The sequence below is a fragment of the Rhinolophus sinicus genome, linkage group LG07 (genome assembly GCF_036562045.2).
Source record: "Rhinolophus sinicus isolate RSC01 linkage group LG07, ASM3656204v1, whole genome shotgun sequence".
NCBI lineage: Eukaryota > Metazoa > Chordata > Mammalia > Chiroptera > Rhinolophidae > Rhinolophus > Rhinolophus sinicus.
The window spans coordinates 27,208,216-27,221,624 of NC_133757.1; the positions used below are offsets into that span (position 1 = coordinate 27,208,216).

Consider the following 13,409-nt stretch of genomic DNA (forward strand, 5'->3'; position numbering starts at 1 on the left):
CCCATGAATTCCTTGTGGGGAAAAGGACAAGAGGGCTTTTTAAAACATACTTAACCTCCCAAAGTTACACATACTAAGAGTTTGGGAGTTTGACCCACTCACTGAGATTTTCTTTCTTAGGTGTAGACATTTAGGATATTCGGAATTTGGGATGTTAGGGAAGTGTGGCCCTCTCTTCCATGACTTCAGAGGCTCCTGCGCTGCCAGACCTAACTCCCAGCAGCTCTTGGTCCCTACGTGCTGCTATACCTGAGCAACCGCATGCCTGCCGTGGCTCCCAGGTAGACAGGGGTCTCTTGGTGCCGGGACTTTGGAATCACTTGCCTGGCTTTTTCCATGCAGTCAGTCAGATAAGTGCCTATTTCATCTAATTTATGAGCATATTTTGAGATTCCAGGACCTAAGAAAAGATGTAGAAGCAGATGACAATAGTTTTTAAAAGTATAGAATATACCTTGGTACTATTACAGCAAAATACTTGTGTCTTTTGATAAAATTCAAGAATACAATTTCTTGATGTGATATATATTAGTTTGCTGTGCTTAGAGGGTAATCACTGAACCAACATAATAACCTTGGTAGGACTTATTTTCAGACCTCAGGCTGGGTCTGTCTGCTGTTCAACAATTTTGCCACTTGATGGTGCAATTTTCACATTCAATTGCATAACCTTCCTAACAGGTTCTCTCAGATTTTAATGAGAATCTTATAAATAGATACTCTATGGAGCTACCTTTTTATATTTCTTCCACAAAGATGTAATTAACAATAATTCCTGGGAGATATAAAAGGAGAAAGATGACATTTAAAAACGAAAATTAAAATAAGCACCAGGCACATTGGCTTTTACTGAAAAGACAGGAACTGCTACTAACCAGCTATGTGATGATGGACAGTCCCCTAAAATTTCTGAAGCAAGCTTCCTCGTTTGTCAGAAGAAATAGGAATAGAATCCACATCTCCTCAGTGATTTTTCCACTCTGATAACCTGCCTCCCTAGTAAAACTGTTTTTCCAGTTTTAGAACAAAACTAATTTTTGCTATGGAGAAGATTAGAGCCAAGATTACTTAAACTTTTTGAAATTAACACTTAACAATTTCTGTTCACTTTAAGATAAACATCTTCACTGTCAATGCTTTATAGTGAGGATTTGGTTTAAAGATAATTATCCAGATATGTTATCCATATCATTCACAGGTTTTTAAACAGCCTGGTTACTTAACTGTAATGAGAAAAAATCACCTTAAATTTATAGCTGTTTTAATTCAAAAAGCCTGGTCTTCAAGAATGGGTGGGGCCCAGCATCTGTGCCTTAATAAACCCTCCCTGTGGCTCTGAAGCCAATTCAAATTGGAGAATCACTGGCTAAGACACAGGTTTGAAGTTGAATAGATCTCTGTTTGAATCTCAGTTCCATCACTTACTAGCTCAAGCAAACTTAAGCAAGTGGCGTAATGTCTCTCAACCTCAGTGCCCTCATTTAAGAAAAAAAGGAATAATAATATCTCAAAGGGAGATCATGAAGATGAAATGGAACATTTTTTGTACTTAGGTTGGTGCATGACACACAGAAGTGTCCCGTTGATGGGAGTTACTATTACTCAATTAGTTTTAAGTTTGCTTATGTTTCAAGGGCTTGATCATTAAGGACTGATTTCAATATTATTTTTGTAATGATAAAATAACAATAGCATCTCCACTATGTTCTTCACTTGTTTTGTTTTTTTTCATGTGTTCCACTTGGCCATGTAACTCTCATATCCCACTGTCCACCCTGCCCTTTTTCTTCATCTTACCTTGTACCTGGCACTCTTCTATCTGATTCACCACGCCTGTGTCATTCTCCTTTTCTGCTGGCCATTCATAGATGTACAAAGTTGTGTGAGAAGAGCCTGCATCCAGCACAATCCCATACTGAGGGAAAAACAAACCAAGAACTTAATCAGCATTACATTGTTCTTTTCCATTTCAGCTTGCAACAGAAAAAACGACAAAGACAGGGCTTTCCAGAAACAGGAGAGAAAGTATTTTAGTTCAAGAGGAATGTGCAGGGCAGGGGTGGGGGGTGCGTCTGGAGTTGCCCCCGATCACGAGATCTACCCAAACACTAACCACTCTAGCACAGTGGCTCTCAATGCTGGTTACACATCAGAAATTTCCAGGCCTTATGGAGGGTGGGGTCTGAGCATCAGTGTTTAGAAGCTTCTTAGGTGATTCTGAGCCAAAATTCAGACCATAGGCTAAAGTGGTTGAGACAATATGGAGGGAACAGAAAGCCATTAATTTAGTAGTTCCCAAACGTCTATCCTCAAAATCATTAGAATCACCTGGAGAGCTTCAACGGCTACTGATGCCTATGTCCCTCCCCCAGACATTTAAGTTAATTGGTCTGGGCTTTAGGAGACAAGGAAAATACTAAACTTGCTTTTTAACTATAAATTGTATTCCGTAAGTTTTAAGAGATATGTACTTTAACTTCATGTTTGGGGCTCTTAAGAGTAAGGGGATCCCCTGGATAAGCCCAGTGCCCATTTGGCACCTTCCACAATCTAGAATAATATTGTTATGTCAACTGTAAGTAAGTATATTACATATATGTATTTATATATAGTCACGGGAGGTGGAGCATAGCATGAGGAAGTAGCCAATGGTATTGTAACAATTAATATAAGACCTCAGAGGGGTAGTAGCTTGGGGGAGGATTAGCACTTTGTGAGGGGTGTAAATGTCTAACTATTATGTTGCTTTGTACACCTGAGACTTAAAAAAAAAGTAAGGGGAGCTGAAAGGAAGAATACAGGAAGAAAGAATATGGAGGGGAAAGGGAAAAAAGACAGCATGAGGAAAAACTAGACGATCAGAGGAGAATGGAGAAGAACAAAGTCCCCACCTCACATTTCATGAGTATGAATGTACCAGGCAGGTGGTATATGAAGCATTTTATAAGAATTATCTGACTTAACCCTCAGAACAGTGCTGTAAGTTAGGTACTATTTTTATCCCCTCTGCATAGGTGAGAAACTAAAATACAAAGAGGTTATGTAATTTACTCAAGGGACACAGTTAATAGGTGACAGAGCTTGGATTTGAATCAGACCTTATGTTCCTTACACAGAGAAATGTAGAAGCAAGGGCTAGGCAATAGTTTTCATATTCGTGTCCCATTTAGGAGCTTTTAATGAAAGACAACTATAGCAAAGTATGTAAATCTTAGGTGTGCATCATAGCAAATGTTTGCATCTGTATAAACCACCACCAGTGTCAAGATACAGAACATTTTCTGGTTCCCAGAAGGCTTCCTGGTGCCCCTCTCAGTCAGTTTCCCCCACAGGGAACTCCCATCTTGATTCCTATCACCATGAATGAGTTTTGCCTGTTTTTAACCTGAAATAAACTGGCTGACATAGTGTCCCTCCTTTATGTGTAACTTCTTTCACTCTACACTGTGTCTCTAAGATGCATTCAAACTGTGTATTAGTAGTTCGTCCTTTCCATTTCTGTAGAGTATTTCATTATATGCATATTCTGTATTTTTATCTACCCCACTGTTGATGCATATTTGGGTTATTCCCAGTTTGGGACTATTGGGAATGTAGCTGCCAGGAACATTCTCGTACTTTTCATTTTGTGGACAAGAGCTCTCATTTCTTTGGGGGTATTTACTCAGGAGTAGACTGGAAAATGCCCATTTTCATCGATTGATATTTATCTTTGGTTATATCCCTGAGCTTAATCAAAAAAGATAAAAATACCGTGATTGACTAACAATGTCTGCCATGGGCCTGTGAGAGGCACATGTACTTTTTATTTATCATTCCTATACTAGAGAGAAAAACGGAGGAAAGCAAACAGGGAGCAAAAGGAAGTGAAACAGAGGAAGCACTTCTAAAGTGTAAGCCAGCTACTCTCATCACACTTTGCTGCTCATTTGAGCTGTGGCATACCCGGCGTGCGCTGCCACTGGTAATGCGCAATTCAGCATTTGTTTTCTATATATCTCCTCATATTGCCTTATCACATGCTACAAACCTAAGGTCTTGCAGGGAGAGAGGAAGACAAGAATGAGGATTCAAGAGACCTCCCTGGACGACTGGGAATAGCTAGAAGTAGAGTCTGTTGAGGTGTCAAATTTTACTCCATTTCACCACAGACCAGGGGGTATCACTGCGGCATAGAATCCTTGAACTCCACAGTGTTCTCTGCCTTATTACTCACGGGGTGGGGTGGGGGGAGAGGAGATGCTAATTGTAGGTGGTGACCGCTGTGAGCTGAGAGGGGTCTGACTGAGGTCTGGAGACTGAATCCGTGGGAAACCTGGAGTGGAGGAAGAGGCTCAAGGGTTACACAGGACAAAATGCTGTTGTTTCCTAGCAGGAACCCTGAAATCTTCCTGCCAGAAAATGTTCCAACCACAGCAGCATATGATAAAAGTTAGCAAGGCAGCAGCAACAAGCAGTCTTTATCTGGAATCAGGACGTTCTAGTCTGATTTTGTTGACATGAAAGTCACTCATCCAGTAGAACAAAGGAACCAGCATTGCTTCTACCAGGTGAGGTGGTTGAGAAATGAAAGCTTTTACTACCTTCCATTTGGCAAGTATTTGAGAAGAGGGAGCAGGACTTTCACAGAGGAATTGAGGACATTTCACCTTGTGTATACAGCAGACTGGAATGCTAGCTGCCCTTGTGCCAAATGTTTTTGTCTTCTAAAATGGCTTGCAGAACAAAAAAACTGACATTGCTTGCTGCTTGAGGGACAGATAAAGCTGGATTGTTTGAAAATTTTTAGGTTGAGAATTTTAGGAGTTTGCCTCGTTGTTACAAAACTGTCAGCATATTCACTCATTTTTCAAGCTGGCCCATTTTAGAGCTGGAAGTTCATTCCACCTAATCTTATTTTGTAGATGAGAAACTGTGTCCAGAACTATTCAAGGACTTGCCTGATAGATACAGGTAGTTAGTACCTTAGGAGAGCCATCTAGAACCCAGGTAGCCACCATCTTTTGTTCTCTTCACCACACCAGCATTTTCCAATGCATGTCCCAGAGAGCACTAAGCCTGCATGGATCTGGGCAAATAAACCTTCCCAGAAGTTTGGGGAATGCTGTGTGCTCTCTCCCCTTCCTGAGCTCATGAAACCTGAGAGGTAGTGAATGCTTCAGGGAAGTCTGACAGAAGGGAAACTCACTTAACCTTGTTTGAGCCGGTATCCCCCAGACTCAGTGACTACAGAATTCTGGTTTACATAAAATATCCTGCAGAAATGCTTTGAGAAATGCTGTGCCTTGCCAAGCTGTCACCTTATCAAATGTTTCTCTGTAGCTCATATATAAAACATTTCTAAAAGCTCTCATTAGCACGTCCTTCCCATTAAAGAAAAAGATGTGCATGCTGAGGAAGAGAGCTGATGTTTCCTTAATATTATTATTTCAATATTACTTTCTATTTTAAGAGTACTAACAGTTTCTTAAATAGTATCTTGAAAATGAAAGGAAAAGGAATTAAGACATTTAAGATTCCATGAACGAGACATCATTGTTATTTATGTTTCTTTCTTTGTAGGCTTTTTAAAATGTGTGGTGACTTTTATAGAGGTGTAATCTTACTACGCAGACAACTTAGTCCTAAGCTAGTTTCTGATCAGGCACATAATTTTACCATAACTGATCTTCACGAGCTATGCTGAGTGAACAGAAGCAGTGGTCTGGGGGGAAAATAGTGTCACAATGACGTGGCGTGGTTCATGGAGACACCAATGTAGGGGCCTTGGTGAAAACCTAGAGATCTGTGTGGCAACAGACCCTGAGCTCACAGGGACTGGAGGCCATGTGGAGGTTGGGGAGATCCCTCCTTAGGATGGAAATAATTCTACCTGCATAAATGTCATAGGCCCAGGCTTCTGGATAAGTCTCCCTAGATGCAGAAAGAAAGAGAAAACTGGAGCATCAGTTGACCTACTTCTATTCCTGGCTCTGCAGAAGTGGGATGTTTAACCCTGTCCTCTGAGTCTGCTCATTCAGAAAATACCCACCCTCACAGTGGCCTGTTCTCAGTTCCTCATGGGCCACTCAGCTTTCCTTTGAGAGCCCTTGCCCAGAAAGCCCTTCACCTGAAATCCCAGCGTTCTCTGACCTTCTCAGATTAGATTCTACTCTCCTAATCCATGTCTCAAAGTGCCTGTAGTTTTCTTCTAAAGACAGAATTTACCACAATATGTGATTACATACTTATGTGGCTATTTGATTAATGTCTATCTTCCCTATCAGACTGGAAGCTACATTAGGGCAGGTCTGTTTTGCTTACCATGGTATATGCAGCATCCACAATGGTACATTCTACTCTATGTTAGGTACAAAGAAGGAATTCAACAGACAATTGCTGAATCAAATGAATGAATGAAGGTGGTTAGAAGTAAACGGCTTTTAAACTTCTTCTAGTCCTAAAAGAGGTCAATATTCACAACCTCATGCAAAGTAGTGCCATTAGGGTTGAGTTCCACCACCACCACCACCGCCCAAAAACCCCATAAGCCAGGTAACATGGACAACAGTATGATAATTAACTTCTCTTGGTCCCTTCAGACATAATGGTTCTTCAGAATCTTTCTTAAAAGTTCCTGTAGCTTTAATTGTCACTTCAGCAACCTCATCAGTCTGTCTCAGTGAGTCTTTCTGAATAAACAAAGCTTATGCTTTTGAATGTGACTCGAGCACTCTATAAACAAATCAGGTCTCCATTAGCTACAGCCATGCTGGCAGGGCCTGCAAACAATTAGAGACCATTTTCTTCCTTTTTTTCTTTAATTGGCGTTACTAGACCTTCAATACAAACCACAGTTTTGTTGTTTGTTTTTATCTTTTTAATTGTAGTAAAATACACAGAACATAAAATTTACCATCTTTAATTAACCATTTTCAGCGTATCAAGTGCATTCACATTGTGAAACCATCAGTAGCATCCATCTCCAGGTGCTGTTCTTTAAATGAGATGTTAAAATCCAGTGGAGCAAAAATAATATAGATATTTTCCAGGGATATTTGAGGTTGAAAATTGGACCAAATCCTTCCAAATTTTCCACAAAAGGATAAAAATCACAAATGCTTATCTAACTAAGAACAGTACTTTAGTTCCTTGTGAAAAAAGCAGATGCATGGGGACAGGCCATGACCCTTTAGCAGCAGCTGGAAATTCCGGGAGCACCAGCTCAGTGACCATAACATACTAACAGGTAAGGGCCTCGCCTGGAACTCATCCCCCTCAAAGCAGTATTGACAGCTGGACCCACTGAGGCCTTCTGATGTTCTGTGCACTCTGACAAGTGAGTCGCTGGTACTCTTCCACTTAATCCTCTCACAACCATCCTCAAAATAGGTACAGTCTCTGTTTTACACAAGGAAACTGAGGTATAGAGAGAGGAATTTACTTGCCCAAAGTCTCATAGCTAAAAAGTAGCAGATCTGGGATTGAAATCAAAGCCATCTGGTCCCTGAGCTGGCATTTCACAGAAATGGGCAGCTTTTCATGAAGGCATGTGGCTTGGTATTGGGTCAGTCTGGTGCCTTTGAGAGAACCCTGTGGGGCTGTGTGTGTGCCAGAATATGGAATGCTCGTGCTAACAGGAATATCTGACAACTCTCTAACTGTTCCATGATGAGCAGGCAATTAAGGAAGTGGTGAACCAAGCAGGCCTCAAAGCTACCTCCCTACCCAGATTCACCAGGACAAAGGCACTTTCTCAGGGGACACTTCCGTACCACTAATGCTTCTTCATTAAGGCCCACGTTTTTTTCTAAGTGGTCATTGCATATCTCCAGGGCAGTGGTTCCCAGACTTTCATGTCATGGGAATGCCCCAGGATGCCTGTTAAGTGTCGATTCCCAGGCCCTGCAACCTGGAGGTTGGAACTGAGTAGATAGCCTCTGGGAATGAGACTCGGGAACCAGGATCTTTAGGGGACCTTCCACACTGACAAACCCTGCTGTCAGGTCGGTCCTTCACATGCTCTTCACATTGAAGGGGGGAGCAGATTTACCTGTTTAAGAGGTTCACTCTATTCATTGAGTCAGCAAACTTCTATGAGGTAACCACCCAAGTCAGATACTGTGCTGGCTGTAATTTAACATTCATTTGTGATTATTTGATTAATGATGATCTCTTCCACTAGATTATAAGCGCCATGAGGGGAAGGACTTTGCCAGTCTCACACACTGCTATATCCCCAGGGCCTAAAGTAGAGTAGAGGGTCAATGACTATTCGTTAAATGAATGCATTGAGGGAATGAATAATAAAATAAATGAAAGACAAATGAAACCCAGTCCCTGTCCTGATATGCTTACAATGTAGGTGGTTGGGGAGAAAACACGTCAGTACAATAAGGAGTTCTTGTGTTTTGTCACATGTGGCCCAGGCATAAGGCCACCACCTCCCCTGCAAGGCTGAACCCAAACTGGGCCAGACAACAAGGTGATAAGACTGGATCATCAGGACTGGAGCTTGACCTGAGCAGGGTTAGACAAGGATAGGTCAGCTGGGAATAAACAGAGACACAAACAAGTGGCAATTTGTCATCAGGCAGACAGGCTGCAAAGATGGTAACGCATGAATTACCAATCACTATGTGTGCACAGTGGGCCAGGCCTCCTGCTTCACCCTTCACAGTTACTTTTTGCCCACTTCATTCTTACATAAAAGTAATCTGTGAGATCTCAATTACTGGCTCCATCTTATAATTGTAGAAACTGAGCCTCAAAGAGGTTAAGTCCTGTAACTCTAAGAGCAGAGCTGGGGTTCAATTCCAGGCAGTGTGAGTCCATGGCCCCGTGCTGTGTCTGGACGGGCAGAATAATTTTACCGGCAAGTGGACAGAAATGAAGAATCAGAGGAAGTGGGTGGAGAGTCAGCTGAAAGACTTTCCATTTATGAAGTTTCACCAGAATAGGCTATAGCCACCACCCTCTTTAAACAGAAGCATGCAGAGGTTGTTCTCAGCATTACTTTCCCAAGGTGCTCCAACTTGATCTTAAAAGGTCCGCTAAGGAACCTGGTCAGCCTAAGTGTCTCTCACATTTCCCCTCCCCCCACAGACAATGCCTTAATTCCAGCCTCATTTGTCTTGTCTAGACCATGGCAGGCGCATCCTAACTGGTCCCTCCTCCTGTAATCTGCTCTCTGGCCAACAGGAATCTTGGGAACACAAATCTGGGCATCACCTCCCTGTCTGGAACCTTCAAAGTAGTGGTTTGCAATCATGACTACTCATTAGAATTGTCTGGGAAGCTTTTAAAACACACCAGTGCCTGGCTTCTCCAGAGATTCTGATTTAATTGACCTGGGGTAAGGCCCAGACATGAGTATTTTTTAAAAGCTCCCCAAGTGCTTCTCATATGGAGCCAATCTTGAGCACTACTGTAGTTTAATGGATGATATGCTTACTCTTAAGCCAGGCATACTAAGCTCAGCCTTGAGTCTCCTCTCCCACCATTCCTGCCTGCCCCCATATTCAATATTCCAGCCATACTGCAACTGCTAATGATTCCCCAGGGATTGCTTGCTATTTTAAACTGCCACTCTTCAACAATGATATGACCTTTGTCCTACCTTCTGGCAAACTCCTCAGTGTTCCTTATTCCTTGGCCCCAAGGTCACCTCCTCTGTGATATCTTCACATGACCAGGGGCAATTGGTGGCTCCTTCCTCTGGTCTTCCAAAGCACTGTGTTTCTATCTCTGCATTAACATGTCTCTGCTGTATTGAAACTATTTGTACAAATGACTCTCTTCCTCCAAAAAAGCAATAGGAGCAGTGATGCTTCAGATACCTCTTGTGGCCACCTCACATCTTCTTGGCCAACTTTCACTTCAGCCCCAGCTAGGTATGCTTTCTCATTGCTCTATTTCCGCCCGAAATCTTCTCTCCTGCTGCCTAGTAATTAACCTGTGGTACCCACATAGCTCCTCTGATACATGTGCAAACCCAGAAGTGCCAGGGAGTTAACACCTGATGGGGCAACTCTTAACCAACAGGGGACAAGAACTAGGGGATAAATCCCCAGGGCACACGATTCTGAAATGCTTTCTCCACAGCTCTTCAGAGGGTCCTGGTTGGAAGAAGCCTCAGGTGCCCAGTGTGGCGATCTGCTCATAACACCCTTTTTGGGTGGCTTTCCCTCTTTCCCTGTTTCTTTGGGATTACCTCCCAATATAAACATCCTGTATTCAATTCCTATTATTAGGATGCGTTGTTTGGAAAAACTAAGGCAAATAGAAATAACATTAATCTTTGGGTCAGAAAACTGCATTCTAATCTTAGCCCCACCTCCACCTTGGGCAAGAGAGCCTCAATGACCCTCGTTTTGTTATGTAGAAAATGAGGATAATCGTTCATTCTTCACAGCACTGCTGGGAAGAAGAAAATGAACTGTGTGTAGAAAGGATTCATAAACTGCAAAGCACTCTCTAAAGCAATTTATCACCATGCTTTAGGAGGAAGTTTTTTACTATTCAACCTCTAATATGATGGAATTCGTCAGGCCTTGGTTCTTGCCTTCTTCTTTTCTCACTTTTTACCTCCTTCCTATGATCTCATCCATTTCGAAGGCTTCAAAACATTCCATGATGTCAGGGACATATCTTTAGACCCGTGTTGTCCAATCAGGCAGCCACTAGCCATCTGAAGCTACTGGGCACTTGAAATGTAACTCGTCTGAATTGAGATGAGCTTTAAGTGAAAAATTCTGGGCTTTAAGTTAGTATACAAAATGTATTAATAAAATATCTGCAGCAGTGGAAATGCTCTGTGTCTGTATTGTCCAGGTCAGCAGCTACCAGCCACATGAGGCTTGAACACTTCAAATGCAGGCAGTGCAAATGAAGAAAAACATTCTTTATTTGATTCCATTTTAATTAACTTGAGAGAACTCCATGTGGCTAATGACTATCAAATTGGACAGCATATATAACTGAAAGCCATCACCAAAGACAAGTTCCTAAAATATTTTTGCTCTCAGTATATGCCAGGAATCTTACTAAAATTAGTGCAGACCCTCAACAAATGGCTAGTTTGCATATATAAAATGATCTTTGTGTAAAACAAACCAGTGAGATTGCTATAAAGATTCACTTCAGATGCCAGTGTCTACTCTTCGCATACTCGTACATTTTATTTAAAGAATGCCAAAGACCTTGTTCCCCTTGGCCAGGTCAACACAACAACATGAATCACAACAGACTTTACAATGACCACTGCACATGAGTGAAGGTCATTCATGACAAGGACTCTTTGGGAACATAGAGCTCAAGTCGGTCATGGATTTTGCCTCCTAGGCAGCCCCCCTCTACAGTGATGCAATAATGAACATGTAAAAAGTTCAAATCAAGAAGGCAGTCGTGTACATTTGCAACTGGCAAACAAATAGCAGAGCTGAGATGTCACAAGGCTTCAAGTCTGAGTGAAGTTTTGCCAAGAGAGCCGACATCACTCAACATTAAAAGGCAAGAAACCACTGACAATGAGATAATATCAGCCTTCCGTGCTGACAAAGGGGCTGCTGTGCACAGCCCCAGTGAACTGAACTTGTGTGGTAAACAGATGCTAATGTAACATCCAGGCCTCTGTATACAGCAACGGATGTGGGCGGGTGGCAAAAGTTTCAGCAGCCTGGCATATGTATCCATATTTCCAGGCGCACAGTTTAATATCTTCAAATATAAGAAAATATACTTCTGCACATGTATTCCATGGTCAAGTTAACTTCTGGATATATATGTGTCATTAGCATATTGGTATATTCAGGGCCCTTGTAAATTTATTTACTGTAATTTCAATGAAACTTTAAAATGGTGTATTTACAATTCAAATTTACCATATGCTTTCTAATTAAAGGATTAAATAAAATAATGACCATATTACAAGGTACTTGTGAGATAGTCATGTCTTTGGAATTTTACTTTGATGAATTTGAAAGGAAGCAGAAATAAATCACAGCAGAGCTAATGACCCTAATTATTTTTAGAGATATTGACTAGCTCTTCAAATGTGGAACTCAAGAAATCTGTCCATCCATGAATTCATTTCAAGTTACTATAGCTGATATATGTATGTGTTCTCTGGGGTTTTTAAAAATTGATTTTGCTGCGTTCTTGAATATTTTGAAGATGAGCAACAAGTCTTCTCCACAATCTTTGACTTCCAATGCGCTTTATACAGCACTGTCTGATAAATTTTGTTATTTTGGTGATAGCGATAATGATGGAATAAGAAGAACAAAGAGTATAGTGTTGTGACACATCCACAATGAAACAATCAGTAAGAAGTAGAGATAGCACCAAATAGTAGAATACAGCGCGCTGTAACACAGATCTGGATGTGGTGAATGAAGTCTTTCTTTCTGTTATTTATTTAATTTGCTGAACAATCGTAAAGACAATTATCTTCCCACCATTAATTGATTCAAGGCATCCCCTCTTCCAGAAGGAGCATCAGCTTCCATTTTACTCCCCTAATATATTGGATATTTACTTTCCCCTGGGCTGTCAGAACCTCAACTCCTGTATACTCTGATTTACTATAACCTTTCTTTCCACCCTGCTCAGGCCCCCTCATAAGCGAGCGCATACACACACACACGCACGACTTACCTTAACATTTTCTGGCAATGGTTTGTTCTGGGTCAGCCCTACAGCTATCAGAGCAATCACAGCTATGACAGAGGAAAAGCCAAGGATGATCAGTATATTTCTGGAACAAAATCTCTTCAGTTTAGAATCTAAAATCAAAAGCAAAAGAGAAAATAATCAACAACAAGAAATCAACAAACATTGATTTTTCTCCCCTTTCTGTACAGTCTATTGCTTGCTATCTGGAAACATCAAAGATAGATTAAAAAGTTAATCCTTACCTATGAGGCACTTGCAAAGTAATCGGGACATAACTCAAGAACAAAAGGAGGTCTCTACTGGGATGAGGGCCAAGACTGAGACAGTGGCTGTCATAAGGAAAGTGGGCAGAATTAGATCAGTGATCAGAAATGGAATGAGGACAGAAAAGAAACCCAAACTGGCTGGTTGTTTGATATTAATAGGACATGCAGGTCTATCAATGTACAAGTAACAAGTAACAAAAATCAAGGCTAGCCCTCCTCTTTTTAAAAACCTAACTCAAAATGTTTAAGATGTGAAAAAGTATTCAAAATATATCATCAAACATCAAAATTCCACAACTGTGACATTTCCTGGCTTGACAGACCCTTTGCTTTTCAACCACACTTTTATGTTAATTAGTAATAGTGTAGAGGCTGTGGAGTTTTGAATATTTCATCATTCGCATTATCTCAACTATTTTGTTCTTAGTCTCACCTTTTGTGGGACATAAAAAAGCTCCAGGAGAATTATATAAAAGGCAAAAGTTACTT

The 13,409-nt window shown here is 41.2% G+C and overlaps 1 protein-coding gene across 1 annotated transcript in view; it reads right to left on the reverse strand.

Moving 5' to 3' along the window:
* Positions 1-13,409, reverse strand: part of ENTPD1 (ectonucleoside triphosphate diphosphohydrolase 1) — a 98,344-nt gene that overhangs the window by 28,209 nt on the left and 56,726 nt on the right. Inside the window, exons 2-4 of the mRNA XM_019724764.2 lie at positions 12,637-12,764; positions 1,798-1,915; positions 250-400 (exon numbers count right to left, since the gene is read on the reverse strand). Of these exons, the coding sequence (XP_019580323.2) occupies positions 250-400; positions 1,798-1,915; positions 12,637-12,764 (397 nt within the window). The remainder of the gene's footprint in view (positions 1-249; positions 401-1,797; positions 1,916-12,636; positions 12,765-13,409) is intronic.